This window comes from Nannospalax galili, unplaced genomic scaffold, assembly GCF_000622305.1.
Source record: "Nannospalax galili isolate Female #2095 unplaced genomic scaffold, S.galili_v1.0 scaffold1251, whole genome shotgun sequence".
Taxonomy (NCBI): domain Eukaryota; kingdom Metazoa; phylum Chordata; class Mammalia; order Rodentia; family Spalacidae; genus Nannospalax; species Nannospalax galili.
In genome coordinates this window covers 63,251-80,506 of record NW_008329321.1, presented here as the reverse complement: position 1 = coordinate 80,506, position 17,256 = coordinate 63,251, and the positions used below count along the sequence as shown (strand labels likewise).

The following is a 17,256-nucleotide window of genomic DNA, read 5'->3' as shown; positions in this document are numbered from 1 at the left end:
CCTGAGTTCTGGAATTAAAGGCATGGAATACCACTCCTGGCTTAATTTTTTTATTTTTATTTTTTAGTATTTTATACATGAGTATTGTATTTACATTTTTGCACTCTTCCCCCAGGAGTTTTGAACCCAGAAGTTTGAGACCAGCCTAGGCAGTATAGTAAGACCTTGTCTCACATGAAAGAGATAATTCATAGTATTGAGTTAGAACATTGCTCTCATCCTCTCATCCTTGCCTTCTTTGTACTTTGCCCCCTTTCGTAGTGCTGTGGATTGTACCAGGGTCTGGAAGATGCTGAGGAAGTGCTCTAGCACTAAGCCACACCCCTTGGCTGTACTCTGTTTTTTAGATATATGACATTTTTTATTTTCAAATAACTTTAGACTCATAGAAAAGTTACAGAAATAGGACAAAATCCCTGTGTACTATTCACTCAGTTTTGCTAATGTTAATATCTTACATAATGATAGTATGATTATCAAAAATAAGAAATTAGCCTTGATCTAATACTTTAGACTATAGACCTTTTTCTTTTCCAGGATGCATTCCAAGATTCTCCATTACATTTAGTTGTTATGCCTTCCTAATTTCCTTGTTCCTCGGTCTTTTTGCTTTAATAACATGACACTTTTGAGGATATTAGATAGTATGTTGTAGAATATCCTTCAACCTAGGTTAGTCCTGAGTTTCTTATGATTAGATCGAGGTTATAACTTGGGGATAGAAATACCATACAAGTAATGTATGGTAGTCCCTTCCCTCTGCATCATGATAATACATATGTCTTGTTATTGGTGAGGTCAACCTTGATTGTTTTGTTAAGGTAATGTCTGCTTGGTTATTCTCCTGTAAAGGTACTTATTTTCTCTTTATAATTAATAGGTGTTTTGGGGCAGATTGCACATTGATGCAATATGCTATTTTGATACTTTGTCCAATATTTTGGCATCTGGTAATGGATATTGGCTGAATTCTTTTGGTGGTTTTCTATTTCCCTTAGTTGTTGCCTCTTGGCCTTTGGTCTAAGATCAAGTGTCATATGTATTTCCTCTATTCCTTCTACATTCATTAATGGAAATTCTTTTTCTAATTTTTAAAAATTTTATGTATTTATTTTTTAAATATTTATTATTTTATGTGTATGAGTCTATTTCCTGCGTGTATGTCAGTGAACCCCTGTCATGAAATGCCATGGAGGTCAGAAGAGGCCTTTGGACTCCCTTGGAACTGGAGTTAAGGACGGTTCGTAGCCGCCATGTGGGTGCTGGGAATCGAACCCGGGTCCTCTGCAAGAGCAGTCAGTGCTCTTCTGTGCCCCCCCCCCAAACCCCAAGCACTCTGCCATACATGTTGAGTCCTATTCATTCAGGTGTTTGTACCCAAATGTCCTTCAGTGTAAATGCATCCACTGGAGTCTAGTCAGCCCATCCAGTGGTTGTATGTAAGTCATACTCTCCCTCACCCAGCAGCAATCAGTCTCAAATAGTTCTCTAGTGTTGACCTGCCACCTATTTCTTACCTCCCCTATGGGCCCTTGTTTAATTGATGCCATTGCTGCCATAGGCTCATATGAGCAAGCTTCCATTGGCCTGGAAGCCTCCACCTCCCTGTGTTCATGAACCAGCCCTGGCTCTTACAATCTTTCTGCCTCCTCTTCTACAATGGTCTCGTGGGTGGGTGAGGTTCCATACAGGAGTCCCATCCTGCACTCTACAGTCTTTTATTCTCCAAAACTTGTCCAGTTGAGGCCTTCTGTGTGTAATGCACTTTGATGTACATGGAAGCCTCACTGGTGAGAGTTGAGGGGTGTATTTTCTTAATTGCTGATTGATGTGAGAGGGCACAGCTCGCTCTGGTGGTGCTGTCTCTGGGTAGGTGGGCTTGGACTGTATAAGAAAGGTAGCTGAGCAAGCCCAGCAGACAAAAGCCAGTAAGCAGTGCTCTTCTATGAGTCTGAGTTCCTGTGTCCAGGTTCCTGCCTGGTGATGGTTTGTGACTTGGGAGTTGTAAGGTGCAATAAACTCTTCCCTCCTTGAGTTGCTTTGGATCATGGTGTTTATCACCGCAACAGAAAAAGCTAACTGGAACAAGGTATTGGTTATTGAACCTAGGGCCTTATACCTTATATACATGCTAAGTAGGTGTTCTGCCACTGAGCTATATCCCTCCCCTCTTCTATATGTTTTGTCTTGTAGGCCATGCATTCATTTAATTCAGCTTATCATGAGCCATATATATTGAAAATACAGAAGTGAATAAGTGCTGGGTATGGTGGGTGCAGGCCTTAATCCCAACATCATGTGGGAGGCAGAGGCAGGAGGATTACCATAAATTTGAGGCCAGTCTGGTTTATCTAGCATGTTCCAGGCCAGCTAGGACTACATAGGAAGACCCCCACTTTTTTTTTTAATTAAAAGAAGTAAATGATCAGAATCTGGTTATGCAGTTGAAGAAGACATATATAAACAACTGATATGGTATAAGTAATATAAACAATATAAATGCTCTAAGTACTAATATCTAGGGAAAGGAATGGTTTCATGTGAAAGTGATGCCTATGAAGATAATTTTGAGACAAGTCCAGAGTAATTCACAAAAAGGAATATAAGGAAGAACATACTAGATTGAAGGAATAGTATATAAAAAGATCTAGAGATATAAAGTAATGCAGCATGTCTGAAGAGAGCTTATCAACTCCACAATTTGTGTTAGTTTTTAATATATGAAAGTTGTGAAAGAACCCAATGTGTATCACAGTTATGTTTTAACTGTAAGTGATGGGTGCCATTACCGTATTTTAGATATTGCAGTTGTAGGTAGAATTGTGTGTTACTCAACTCTGTAGCTTGCATTAGACAGATTAGAAGGGGAAGAGACTGGACAAAAGGAGAGTAGTTAAGCTATTGTGATTCTCCACTTAACTATTTTTATGCTCATGAGGGAATTGTTTTTTGCTAAACTATATAACTATGTATAAATTAGGCATTGAATTTAAATCTTTAAAATTATTTGCAAAATATTTATGTAGGATATTATATATATATAAGTGGTTTTAATAGCTGATTCAATTCTTATATGTATTTCAGTTAAACTAATTATTTTCTCATCCTGGTTTCAGATAACAAAATTGTTAGCTGTAAAATCAGAGGCTGTTCATGCTCAGTCACCACTGTCCAAATTCAGAGGCTCAGAATGCTGGGATCTCCCTTTGGAGGGGGTAAATAAAATTAATGTTTTAAATATATAGTTTTATTTGATATGTTTAAAATATTTTAGTAAGTCAGTTTTTATTTTTTATGTGGATTCGAACTTCAAAGGGGGGAATGTCACAGGAACCCCCAGAACAAAGAAAAAGAAATGCAGCATGGTCTCTGCCTGAATGCACATACATAGTTCTGTGTGCCATGACCTTGTAGCACAGAGTAACCAATCTGTTTTGTATTGCCATGTATGGGAGACAAAGACACTGAACTGTACATGGAATATTAAACGGTTAAGCTTTCCTTTGTTCAGGGCCCTACCTTACGGAACTGTCTCTCCCCGGGACTGTACTGGTACAATACTGCTTCTTATTTAGTCTTTGGATTCAGTTTTCTATTTACATTACCTACTACAGAGTCATAGCTCGGGAATAGTGAGCTGTCCTTCAGGGTCATTAATGCTAGCCACACCTCCAGAATGTTCTTTAGAAATCTACTTCCAAATTCTGGCCCTCCCTCAGGACCATCCTTTTCAAGGGTGGGTCATAGATGCTGGCCTTGATGCTCTTTAAGGCCTGGGTTGCAAATTCTGGTCCTTGGGAAGTCCTTTCTGATTTGGGGCTTGCTGCTTGGAACCTGAGTCTATGTTCTCCTGCAGACTCTGCCCCTTGACCATGTTTCTTTCTCACTGAGTACTTCATGGTTCTGATGCAGTTTTCCCCGCAATAGTCTAGAAGTATTCTGTACTATAGTCCTGTGACATTTGCTCTGAATTTCCTGAATGCACTTTATGGAGTGTCTGGGGTCTCTAAGCCACCAGCTCAGCAGCATTGGTTGGTTGGTTGGTTGGTTATTTATTTGTTTATTGTGTGTATGAAGTTTGTGTATGTGCCACATATCTGGAAATCAACTTTGGGTTTCATTCCTTAGGTGCTGTCTACCTTTTTGTTGTTGTTGTTTTTACTAAGAGAGAGTCTCACTATGTATCCCTGACTGACCTGAAACTTGCTATGTAGATCAGGCTGGCTTCACAGAGATCTGCCTACCTTTGCCTCCTGATTGTTGGGATTAGAGGCATGTGCCACTATGCCTAGTACCTTATTGTGTTTTGAGACAGGGTCTCTGATTCTGGAACTTGCTGATTAGGTAAGACTGGTTTAGTGAGCCTGAAGGATACACATGGCTCTGCTTCCCTGGCTCTGGGATTACCAGTGCACGCCACCACGCCTTGCTTTTTTTTACATGAGTTTTGGGGATTGCATTAGTCACTTTTCTGTTGCTCTGATAGAAACACTGATCAAAGGAACTTATAAAAGAAAGAGTTTATTTAGGTTTGTGGTTCCAAAGGGGCAAGAGTTCATCATGGCAGGGAGGCATGGTGGGAGAGTGGCTGGAGGATGAGCAGAAGCTAGGCTATATATCTTCAAGTTGGTACAGGAAGCAAGAGAGCAACTTGAGATCTGGCAAGGCTTAAGAACTCTCCAAGCCCACCCCCAGTGACCTGCTTCCTCTAGCATAGCCATACCTTCTAAGATCTCCTAAAACAGCACCACCAACGGGGGACAAAAATGTCCAAATACTTGGAGTTTATGGGGGGACATTCTCATTCAAACCATCACAGGGATCAAACTCAAGTCCTGTTAGCTATGGCAATAACTACCATTGTAGTTTCTAATTTCTAATATATTGTATTCCTGATATCTATCTATAATTCATTTATTTAGCACCAAAAGTGTAGTTTTAAAAAATATTATTTTTATTTTATGTGTATGAGTGTATTGTCTGCATGTATGTGAGTGCACCCATGTTGTGCAATGCCATGGAGGTCAGAAGAGGGCTTCAGATTCCGCTGGAACTGGAGTTAAGGATGGTTTGTAGCCACCATGTGGGTGCTGGGAATCGAACCCAGGTCCTCTGCAAGAGCAGTCAGTGCTCTGAACTGCTAAGACATCTCTCCAGCCCTGAGAAGTGTAGTTTTAAACTATTTTACTTGCTCCAGCTTTTCAGTGTTAGGTATGAAATTCAGATGTCTCTAGACTTCAGCTATTCTTCTGGTGTTTGGGAGCTTGAATTAGTTTAGTTTTTTTTCTTTTATTCATTATTTTTATTTTTATGTATATGAGTGTATTGACTGCATGTTTATACGTGCACCTGTTTTATGCAATGCACACAGAGGTCAGAAGAGGGTGTCAGATCCTCTGGAACAGGAGTTACAGATGGTTGTTAGTGATCATGTGGGTGCTGAGAATTTAACCCTGTCCTTAGAAAGAGCAACCAGTGCTTTTAATCACTGAGCCATCTCTCCAGCCCCTAGTTATTTATTTATTTTGTTTTTTTGGATACAGTCTCCCTGTATCCCCAGCTGTCCTGGAACTTGCTGTGTAGACCAGGCTGACCTTGAACTTACAAAGATACCCCTGCCTCTGCCTCCCGATTGCTGGGATTCATTTAGTATAGTGCCAAGACTTGTTCATGTTGTAGCATGCTTCAGAATCTCCTTCCTCTTTTAAAAAATGTTGTAACTTTTAAATATTTTTGGTTCTTTGAAACAGAGTCTTACTGTGTAGCCAGGCTGGCCTTGAACTTGTGACCCTCTTGCCTCAGCCTCCTTAAATCCTGGGTTTATAGGCATATGCCACCAAACCTAGATATTTCCTTATACTGTAAAGTTGAATATTTAAATGTATATATGTTTACAAATACGTATATACTTCATTTTGTTTAGCCATTCATTGATTGATGCCCGTTTGAGTTGATTCCATCTTTTGACTATTGTGAACAATGTTACTATACACAGATGTACAAATGTCTTTTAATGTCTTTTTATAGATGAAGACAATCTTTAAAAGTTAATACATATTGATGTTTGCACATTTTTTTTTTGAGACAGGGTCTCTTTGTAGTCCCAGCTGGCCTGGACTTGCTGTGTAGACCAGGTTGGACTTGAACTCATAGAGATCTGCTTGCCTCTGTCTCCCAAGTGCTGGGATTAAAGGCATGTGCCACCACGCCTGGTGGTGATTGTACATCTCTTTTGGTCTTTTTGAGACAGGGTCTCCCTGTGGCCCCAGCTGGCCTGGAACTCACTATGTAGACCAGACTGGCCTTGAACTCACTGAGATCCACCTACAGAGATCCACCTGCCTCTGCCTCTTGAGTTCTGGGATTAAAAGCGTGTGCCACCATGCCCAGTGATTCTACATCTTATGAAGTAGCTATTAATGACTGAGGAGATGGCTTAGTGAGCAAAAGTCCTTCCTGTGCAAATGTAAGGACCTGAGTTCAATCTCCAGTACCATGTAAAAGCAGGCTGTGTTGCATGCCTGTAATTCCAACTCTGGGGGGACAGACAGGAGGATACCTGGAATTCGCTGGCCAGCCAGTCTAGCCAAAATACTAAGCCCCAGGTTCAGTAAGAGAGATCCTATTTGTTGCAACAATGGTGACAGCATGCACAAGACCCATGCTGACTCAATCAGACAGAAAGCCAGGATAGAACTGGGTAAATGGGCAGCAGGCCCAAACCTTAGCCGAGAAACTATTGGCAACTGATTACTGCTGGCCAAGGGAGAATAGATCTTTAAGTAGAGACTCTAGATAAGCCAACTAGATTCCAGTGGATAAACTTGCACTGAGGGACATAAGTGTACAAATGCTTAACTGGATAGATCTTAGCATGTGTGACAGTATGCATGAAATCTGGTGGTGGGGGACTGTGGAGGATGGGGGAGGGTGTCTAAATTTGATTAAGATCTATTATATGAAGTGCACAAAAATTCAATGAAAATATACATAAAGAGAGAGAGATGCCAGGTGTGATGGTGCATGCCTTTAATTCTAGCACTCAGGAGGTAGAGGCAGGGCGATTTCTGTGAGTTCTAGGCCAGCCTGGTCTACATAGAGTTCCAGGCTAGCTAGGGCTGCAAGGAGACCCTGTCTCAAAAAAACCAAAATAATAAATACATAAGTAAAGATCCTGTCTCAAAAATAAGGTGGAGCATCATAGAGAAAGATAGGCAGCATTAACCTCTGACTTCCACACATGCACTCATGGTTGTGCACATTCATATACCAACCCCCCCTCACAAAATAAAGTAGCTACTGTTATGTCCATTTTCAAATAAAGAAATAAAGGCCTAAAGAATAGAATAGATTCATGCTATATATTAATCATATTTTCTATTTTTTGTTTTTGGAATAGAGTCATATGTAGTCCAGGATAACCTCTAACTCACTATGTAGATGAGGCTGGCCTTGAAGTCCTGATCTTCCTGCCTCTACCTCCCAGAGCTAGGATTACAGGCATGTGCCACCATGCCAGCAAATAAATCAAGTTTTCATTTTTTTCTAGTCATATGAAATTTAAACCCTAATAGTCACATGAAATCTAAACCCCAATGAGGATCCAGGCTGTTTCCCATGCAGCAATTCATAAAGAACAAATTTTAGTCCTAGCTAATGGTTATAAATGGAGTTACCACAGAGACATAGGCCTTATTTAATGTGGCATGCAATAATTTTGCTGCATCATATAACATTTCAAAATTAAGTAATTAAAATACACATACAAACCATTGTGCATGCCAGGCAAGTGATCTACCACTGGAGCTACTTCTAACCTGTCATTTCTGCCTTTTAACATATATTTTATTTATTATTTTTATGTGTATGAGTGTATTGCCTGCATGTATAAAAGAGCACCCGTGTTGTGCAGTGCCACAGAGGTCAGGAGAGGGCATCAGATTCCCCTGGAACTGGAGTTAAGGACAGTTCGTAGCTGCCATGTGGGTGCTGGGAATTGAACCTGGGTCCTCTGCAAGAGCAGTCAGTCATCGCTCCAGCCCCTATTACTGCCTTTTAACACAGCTGAAATTTGGTTTTCTTTTTTTTTTTGGGGGGGGGTCATCTTTCTGAGGCAAGGTCTCCCTGTAGCGCCAGCCGGCCTGGATCTTGCAGAGATCCGCCTGCCTCTGCCTCCTGAGTGCTGGGAGTAAAGGTATGTGCTACCACACCAGGCAAATTAAAAACAAAAAAAATTTTTTTTTATGTGTATGAGTGTGTTGCCTGCATGTATGTAAGTGCACCCGTGTCTTGCAATGCCTGAGGAGGGCAGAAGAGGACATCGGATCCCCTGGAACTGGAGTTAATGGATATCCGCCATGTGGTTGCTGGGTATTGAACCCAGGTCCTCTGCAAGACCAGCCATTGCTCTTAACCACTGAGCCATTTGCTCTTAACCACTGAGCCATTTCTCCAGCCTGAACATAACTGAAATTTTTATTGTTATTTAGCCTTTATTATTTTTAAGTTATCTTTTACATTATTTATTCATAATCCTAAAGCTAAAATGTCTTACTATTTTTGGATTTTCTTTCAATACTGGCAAAAAATTCTTTAGATTGCATTTATTTTTCTCTGTGAGCTACTAAGAATTTAGCTGGTTATTTTGAATTTCTAAATAACAGGACTTTTTGACAAAAAAAGAAAAAAATACTTTTTATTATAAAAAATCTTCTATCATATTGATGTATTTATTATTATTTTTTTTTCCTAGTGGACAAGAAGCCTAAGAAATAAAGTCATCTCTCTAGACCATAAAAATAAAAAAGATATCCGTGGGCATCCTGTGACTTCTAAGGCACCACCAGAAAGGTATGTGTGATGTAGGATGGTCTTATACTACATGTAAATATTGTGACCAGGAATGATTCACTGAAGCTCTTTGGGTCTCAGTTAACATGCTTAAACTAGAAAGGTTGCATTCAGTGGCCTTAAGGTTCCTTCTCATTTGAACTTTCCATGATTATAAATTATCTTTGCACCTTGCTTTTGTGCATTTGGTACATCTTGATAAGCTTTAGGTGATAATAAAAAATAATTATAGACTATTTTGTCATTAGTGGTATAAAGCGTGCTCAATTTAGCAAGTAGTATTCTGTAGTCATAAATTAGCAAATTATAGACATAGTGAAATTAAATATCCAGAGGATTCAAACAACAGTTATTTTTAGAAGCAATGTAGAACATTTCAGGGTTGGACATTTACCCATGGTTAGAAAGTTGTTATTTTAGTAGAAGATACTGAATTTTCTCTTTCAACATGATGAATGAGAAAAAAAAAATAGGAAAGTAAAAATTACAGTTATTAGGTCCTACATACTTGGAAGACTCATTAGAGTTCTTAATAGAGTACTTCTGTACACTACTGATTCTTTTTGCTTCCTTTTAAGGAAATTGTAGAAAATATAAAAATATATCGGTGATATGATAGCAAACCTCTGGACAGTTTATTATAGTATGGGTAAATTGTGGATAAGAAAGCTTAATATAAGCCAGGCTTTGTGATGCAGGCCTATTTGGGATGCCAAGGCACGAGAATTGCAAGTTCAAGTCAGCCTGGACAACTTGGACTCTACTCTGTGTCTCAAAATAAGAAAAAGTAAAAACTGGGCTGTGGATATAGCTTAGTAGTAGAGCACTTGCTTAATAGCATGTGTGAGGTCTTATGTTCAGCCCCTAGTACCAGAGGAATAAAACTTGATGGATGCAGTGATGACTTCTTGATCTTCAGAACAAGCACAAACTCAGTTGTGGACTTGGTGACTGTTAAGATTATAGAAAAATTATATTTGAGGACTCATTTCTTTTGTTTAAAAACTGTCAAGCTATACTTATGGAAAGGTTTGTATTTATAAGACTGGTTCATTTGATGGTAAAAAGATACTGGAATCCTTGCATGATTCAAGTCTCATTTTCTTGAGAGCATGCTTACAAAGTGGTGAGGACTAGTTCTTTGAAGATAGCAGTCAAAAACTGGTATAGCATATTATTACTTTAAAACTGCATTTTGTGCCAGGTGTGGTGTTGCACACCTTTAGTCCCAGCACTTGGGAGGCAGAGGCAGGTGGATCTCTTTGAGTTCAAGGCTAGTCTGATCTATATAGTGAGTTCCAGGATAGCTGGGACTACAGGGAGACCCTGTCTCAAAAAGACAAAAACAAAAATAAAAACAAAAATTGCATTTTGTTTTCCTGGCATTATCTCTAATATCAGTTTGTTTTATGCTAAATTAACATCTTAGCATAAAATTTCTCGACCTTGAATTTATGACATCTGACTTCTGTTCCAGAGTTAATGGTATCGAAGTATGTTATCAGTATTAGCACTATAAAGTTCATTTAATATTCTGTTAGTAACAGAGTTAAAGGATAAAAATATTTTAAAGTTCAATATTAGTAGATACTGACTAAAAATCATATGTATGGTAAAACGTAATATATTAGTGCATAAAATGCCTCAAGGACAATGAAATCTTTTATTAACTTGTAGAGTCATGTAGATGGTAGGTAAAAAGTATAATCAATTTTATATCCAACTCAGTCAGCCAGCTTTGGAATAATGTAATCTGATTTTTGACAAAGATCTAAAATCTAGAGGACTTTGCATTATTTCAGAATTTGTGACTGAAGTGAGACTTTATGTTTTAATATCTGTATTATATTCAAATTCACAAATTAAAATGTTCATAAAATGTGCCTGCATGTCATTTTAGGGGATGGACATGAGGTAGAATATTTAAAAGTATTAAAAAAATCTTTAGTGTTGAAAGAATCTGAAGCAATTTCTAGTGACTTAGGTTAGGAAGGAAGGAGTTTCTCCTTTGTACTTTGAACTAGATGTTTTTCCTACTTTTACTGAGATTCTCAGCTTTTGATTCTAACCTTTTTCTAAATCTTCTGTTACATTGAAGTTAAATAAAATATTCAGAATTCTTAGCATATTTTGCAGAGCTGTAAGCAAATACTTGAAAAAGAAACCACTTAATGGGAAGAATTTGGTTCATGATTTCAGATATTTCAGTAGATCAATGGTCCTTGGCTCCATTGAGTCTAGGCTTGTGGTGAAGCAGTATCATGGTGGTGGGAGAATGTGGCAGAGATGAACATTCACCTCATGGTGGATAGGAGGCAGAGAGGAGTAGCAACAAAAAGAGCCAGGGCAAGACAGACCCTCCAAGAGCATGCTACTAGGGGCCAACTTCCTCCAACCAGGCCCCACCTTTTATAGTTCATCACTTCAGAATAGTTTATTCAGATTTTGAGTTCATCAGTGGAGCAAACCATTCATAAGGTTAGTCTTTGTTATCTAATTGTCCCTGGGAAATCCTCCCAGGCATCTGTCTCCCTAACCTCCCAGAGGTTTGCTTTACTAATTGTCCTAGGCCTTTTTCAATCTAATCCACTTGACAGTGAAAGTTAACCATTACAAGTCCACTCCTTGTTAACTTGATGCTCAAACACATCTCCTTAAACCATAACACTCCACCCTTGTCCTCCAAAAGGTTCATGTCCATCTCTGTGACCCTTCAGAGTAGTAAAAGTTTCAACATTGTTCTAAAGTCCAAATTCAAAGTATTCTCTGGGACTCAAGGGAAACTCTTAGCTGTGAGTCCCTGTAGAACAAAAAGCAAGTTACATACTTCCAGAATACATTATGGCAGAATAAATATTCCTAGTTCAAATGGAAGGAGTAAGGGAGGCCTAGGTGTGGTGGTGCACGCCTTTAATCCCAGTACTTGGGAGGCAGAGGTAGTCCTGGTACTTGGGAGGCAGATCTCTGGGAGTTCCAGGTCAGCTGGGGCTACAGGGAGACCCTGTCTCAAAAAGACAAAATAACAACAACAACAACAACAACAACAACAAAACCCCTCAAAACAAAACAAAATACAAAGAAAACAAAAGAATAGTAAGGGAGAAGGGCCCAGCAGAGCAGACATTACATATTGGCATTCCATGTCCAGCATCTGGAACATGTGGTTGCTTCCAATATGATTTTGCAGCCTTGCTGTTTAGAGCCTACATGGCCTTTCTACTTTGATGGTTCTAGTTATTGCCTGTGGCTTTCATCTACAGATGTTCCATGTTCCAGTGATCTAGGGTTTCCATTGTAGCTTAGGCCTCAAACCCTCACAAGTTCCTGCAGTGCTCTTATGGGCTTCCTGTGGGGATTTTGACTTTGCCACCTATTCCTGCCCTTTTAGAACCTCCTTTGAAAACTGGGCCAGAGCCTCCATGACCCAATAACTCTTGTATTCTCTATGCCTGAAAAACCAGCCTTTTGTGGATGACACCAAAGTATTGCACCAGATTGAATAGTTCCCCAGTCCTTAGGCCATGGCCTCTTGAGTGCGTGGGCACTAAGCTTGATGAAATGAATCCTGGGTAAACATCCTAGGGTGCCCTGTGTAAGCAGGATGATCCAGAGGTGCTCTCCAGGAAACTTTCAAGTGAGTTTGCTCTTTCATATCTATGAACCTGTGATGGATAGGTCTGGCCAATTCCTGAGATTCTCTCAAGGCATCTTTCTTATTGTCTTTAGGAAAAGTATCTTTTTAAATGGAGCTAACCCCTTGTTTATTATTATTTTATTTATTTATTTATTTACTTATTAATTTATTTATGTTAGATATTGGACCTAGGGCTTGTGCATGTTATACAGCTGCTCTTACCACTGAGCTATATCCTCAGCCCTCCTTTTACTTGAAAAATTTTGACCAGGCTGGGCCTGAATTCACTCCGTAGTCCAGGCAGGGCTTTAACTTCTAACCACCCTGCCTCAGGCTCCTGAGTAGCTTATTGAAATTTTAATTTCCAGCGTTTGCTTTATTTTTCTTCAGTATTTCTACCTCTTTATTGAATTCCATTTTCATATTCTCCATTGACTTCCTTTTTTCATTCAGCTTTTAATATTCTCTTAGAATTCATTCAGGAGTTTGCATCCCCTTTAATTTCTTTGAACACATTATACTGCTTTCGAATTCTTTGGAATTTTTTTTCTTTTTTTTTCTTTTTTGGCCTTTTTGAGACAGGGTCTCCCTGTAGCCCCAGCTGATCCAGAACTCGCTATGTAGACCAGGATGGCCTGGACTCATTGGTTGAATTTTTAAAAATTAAATTTAAATTTGGGCCTGGTGGTGCAAGCCTTTAGTTCCAGCACTCAGGAGGTAGAGGCAGGCGGGTCTTTGTGAGTTCAAGGCCAGCAAGATCTACATATTGAGTTCCAGGCCTGCTGGGGCTACAGGGAGACCCTGTCTCAAAAAGACCAAAAAAATTTTTTTTTTAAATTTAAGTCATCTTTATCCTCTCAGTGAAGTGCTTACAATGTGCTGGTAGGACTCAGTTATAATACAGTTGAGGTGTCATTTTCCTCTTCTATTCAAGTCACCAGGCTCAATCCTCAGTGCTCCCCTGAAAACTGACTATAGTCTACAAAAGCTTTTGCTATCCAGGGATAGACCTAGTAAGGAAATACAGTGATAGTCAACTAAAAGACAGTCTCCACTTAAGTGCCAGTTATTTTAGGAAGTGCAAGGACACTGATAGTTCTGTGTGTATTAATATATTTGTTACTGTTTATATGAGTAGAAAGGAAAATAGAAGGAAAAAAAACAGTATTGGGTTGATAGAAAGCATAGGAAGGAATCATATAGAAGGGGGAATAGTGGGAACACAAAAGGGGCAAGATGTGGGAGTTATGACTAAAGGTAACGAAATGATGAAAGAGGTAAGAATATATAGTCAGAGCTGGGCATGGTGGTGTGTACCTTTAATCTCCAGCACTGGGGAGGCAGAGACAGGGGGATCTCTGAATTTGAGGCCACATAGTAAGTTCTAGGCCAGCCAAGGCTATGTAATAAGACCCTGTCTCAAACAAACAAACAAACAAACAAACCCTCCCCCAAACCTCAGAACATCCAACAACAACAACAACAACAACAACAACCTGTGCCAAAATAGTAAGATAATGTAGAATAGTCTCATCTCTCAGGAGGTTGACACAGAGGCCTCACAAACTAGAACAATCTCTGTTTTGGGGAGAAGAAAATGTATAGAAAGTATAAATAGAAAAACAACAACAACAGCGATATAGGATAAGAACAGAGCAAGGCCAAGCTGACCTGCTAAATTGATGTTGGGCATTAAATAGTGGGAAATAGATATGGAGGGGAGAGAGAACTAGGTGGGGAGGATATAAGATCTGAAAACTATCTGACTAGATTCAGTCTCTAGTTTCTGGGTTCTTTGTCTGAATCCCAGAGGGCTGTCTCACCCCTAGGAATCCCTTTGCAATGGGCAGTATTTTTCTCACCCTCAAGTCTTCCTTTGGGATTAGATTACAGGTGCTGGTCCAGTCCTGTCTGGTGTTTTATAGGTAGAATCTCAGATGCTGGTCATTCTTCTAGATGACCCTTCAGGAGACTGGCTCTGCTCCTGTGTGATCCTCTCCAATGTCTGGGTACTGCTTGGAGCCTTTATGAGAGTTTCCTTTCAGACTCTGGCCCCTATAAGGTTTTCAGTTCACTAAAATGCTGCAGTTTTGATTTGGAATTTCTTCCCCTCAGTCTAGTAGCATTCTGCTCACTGATGTCCATGATGCTTGTTCTGAGTTTTCCCAGAGTGGTTCATAGAGGGTCTTTGGCTGCTGAGTCACCAATACAGTAAGAATCTCTTTTGAAATGATATCTCATTGCTCGTTTTTTTAAAATTTTTTAATTTTTTTTAATTTTTAATTTTTAATTTTTTTTATTGTGTTGATAATTGTCCTGGTTTGTTCTTCATTGCTGTGACAAAATACTCTGACTACTACCAACTTGGGGAGGAAAGGGTTTATTCAGCTTACAACTCACAGGTCCCAGGTCATCAGGGAGCCCAAGGTAGGAACTCAGGGCAGGAACCTGGAAGCAGGAACTGGAGCACAGCCATGGAGGAATGCTGCTTACTGGCTTGCTCCCCTGTCCTCTGCTCAGCCTGCTTTCTTATGCTACATAGACCCATCTGCCCAGGGGTGTCACCAGCCACAGTGGGCTGGGCCCTCCCACATCACTCATCAAGAAGATGCCCCTCAGACATAGCCACAGGCCAGTCCAATAGAGGAAATTCCCTAATTGAGGCTCCCTCAACCCAGGTGTGTCAAGTTGACACTAAAGCTATCCAGCACAATTGACCCCTTGTCAACTTGACACACAAACATCACTATTAAACCATAACTTTCCAAGTTCTGTCCCCAAGATATGATGTTAATATCACAATATAAGACAGTACAACCTTAAAAACCCCACAGTCCTTAAAAAATCCAAACACTTAAAGTCCATAGTCTCTTTTAAAAGTCCAAACTGTGGGTGGGATTCTGTAAAATCTAAAACAAGTACTGTCTTATTTCAAAGGGAAGACTCAGGCAAGTCCAGCAAATAGCTCAAGGCTGGTTGTCTGGGATTCAGTCACAGTCTTCTGGCCTCCAAAGGGTTCTGGCAGCTTCACTTCTCTGACTCTGCTGTCTACAGCACAAACAGCTCGTCTCGAAGACCCAGGGCAGCTCCATTCTACACGTACTGTGGTCCTTGGTGGTTATCCCATGGTTCTGGCATCTCCAAAAAGCTGGGGTCTCTATGGAAACTGAGGCTGCACCTTCACCACTGGCTTCTTCTTGCCTCTCTGGGTGCAAAGCCTCAGATTCTCCCCATGACCCCTTCAATCCTGGGGTCTTAACTGCAACTGAAGCTGCACGTTCACCTATGGCTTTTCCTGGCCTCTGCGTGCCAAGTCTCAGCTGCTCTCTGTGACCCCTTCACGCTTTCAACACCAGAACCATGCAGGAGACTCTTATACATTACCAAGTCCTGCTTCCAGCTTGAAATAGAGGTGTGGGTCCCCTCTGTGTGCTGACCCTGAGGAAATACCTCCCAGAAGACTCCACCACAGTGATGCTGGTCTCTTGTTACTTACAGCTGATTTTTCAGCCCCAGCTAACCAGCATCATTTTTCCCAGTAAAGCAAAGGTTTTGCTTCAGGTTCTGGTCTGTTCTTAATCACAGGTGATTCTTCAGCCCCAGCTGACCAGAACCCACCGATTCTCAATCCAAAATCTCACACGAACAGCCCTGGTAGTCTCTGCTTCCCTTTGACGCTTCACAAGCCAGGCCTCCATCATCTACAACTCTTTCAGCATAACTGTTTCAAGCTCCACAGCAACAACTCTGAGCACTCAATGGCCTTTCCAGCCCAAAGTTCCAAACACTTCCACAGTCCTCCCCAAAACACCAAGGTCAGGTATCCCACTCTCTGGTACCAATTTCTGTCTTGGGTCGTTCTTCATTGCTGTGACAAAATTCTCTGACCACTATCAACTTGGGGAGGAAAGGGTTTATTTAGCTTACAACTCCCAGGTCGCAGTTCATCAGGGAGCCCAAGGTAGGAACTCAGGGCAGGAACCTGGAAGCAGGAACTGGAGCACAGGCCATGGAGGAATGCTGCTTACTGGCTTGCTCCCCTGTCCCCTGCTCAGCCTGCTTTCTTATGCTACATAGGCCAACCTGACCAGGGGTGGCACCACCCACAGTGGGCTGGGCCCTCCCATATCACTCATCAAGAAGATGCTACTCAGACATGGCCACAGGCCAGTCCAATAGAGGAAATTCCCTAATTGAGGCTCCCTCAACCCAGGTGTGTCAAGTTGACACTAAAGCTATCCAGCACAGTAATTTTGAATCTCTTTCTTTTTTTTTAAGCTTAGTCTTTTTAAAAAAACTTATTTATTTAATAACCACACAATCAGAAGAAGCATTTCATTACAACAGCATCGACATATTCAATAACAATTTCCAGAGCTAAGATGTGATTACCACCAGCGGCGGCCGCTCCTCCGTTCTCATGGGTGCTGCTCCTTTGTTCACACGGGCATGGGGGCTGCTCCTCTGCTTGTCCTGGGCTGAGGCCGCTCTTCTGCCTGCCTGGGCTGAGGCAGCACTTCTGCTTGCCCTGTGCTGCCTCCTGTCATCGCTGCTTCTGCCCGGTCCTGGACCCCAGGGCTGGTGAGGAGACTGTGTCAGTGGAGCCATATTCAGACACAGGAGACCAGTTTCAGTGACACAGTTCTGCTTTATTGCAGGAAGGCACAAGCTTATATAGGGGTAGTGATCCAATCACAGCACAGCAAGTAGGATACCTTATTAGCATCATCGACTTAACGTCCTATCACAGAATAGCGGGTAGGATGCCTCAT

General features: G+C 40.8%; 1 protein-coding gene across 3 annotated transcripts in view; it reads left to right on the top strand.

Annotated features, from left to right (window-relative positions):
• Window positions 1-17,256, top strand: part of LOC103736355 (sentrin-specific protease 7-like) — a 46,762-nt gene that overhangs the window by 18,765 nt on the left and 10,741 nt on the right. For 2 of the 3 annotated variants that reach the window (XM_017798866.2, XM_029564831.1), the window contains exons 3-4: window positions 3,117-3,215; window positions 8,753-8,850. In XM_017798866.2, the coding sequence (XP_017654355.1) occupies window positions 3,117-3,215; window positions 8,753-8,850 (197 nt within the window). The remainder of the gene's footprint in view (window positions 1-3,116; window positions 3,216-8,752; window positions 8,851-17,256) is intronic. The other variant, XM_017798867.2, reaches the window with a different exon arrangement.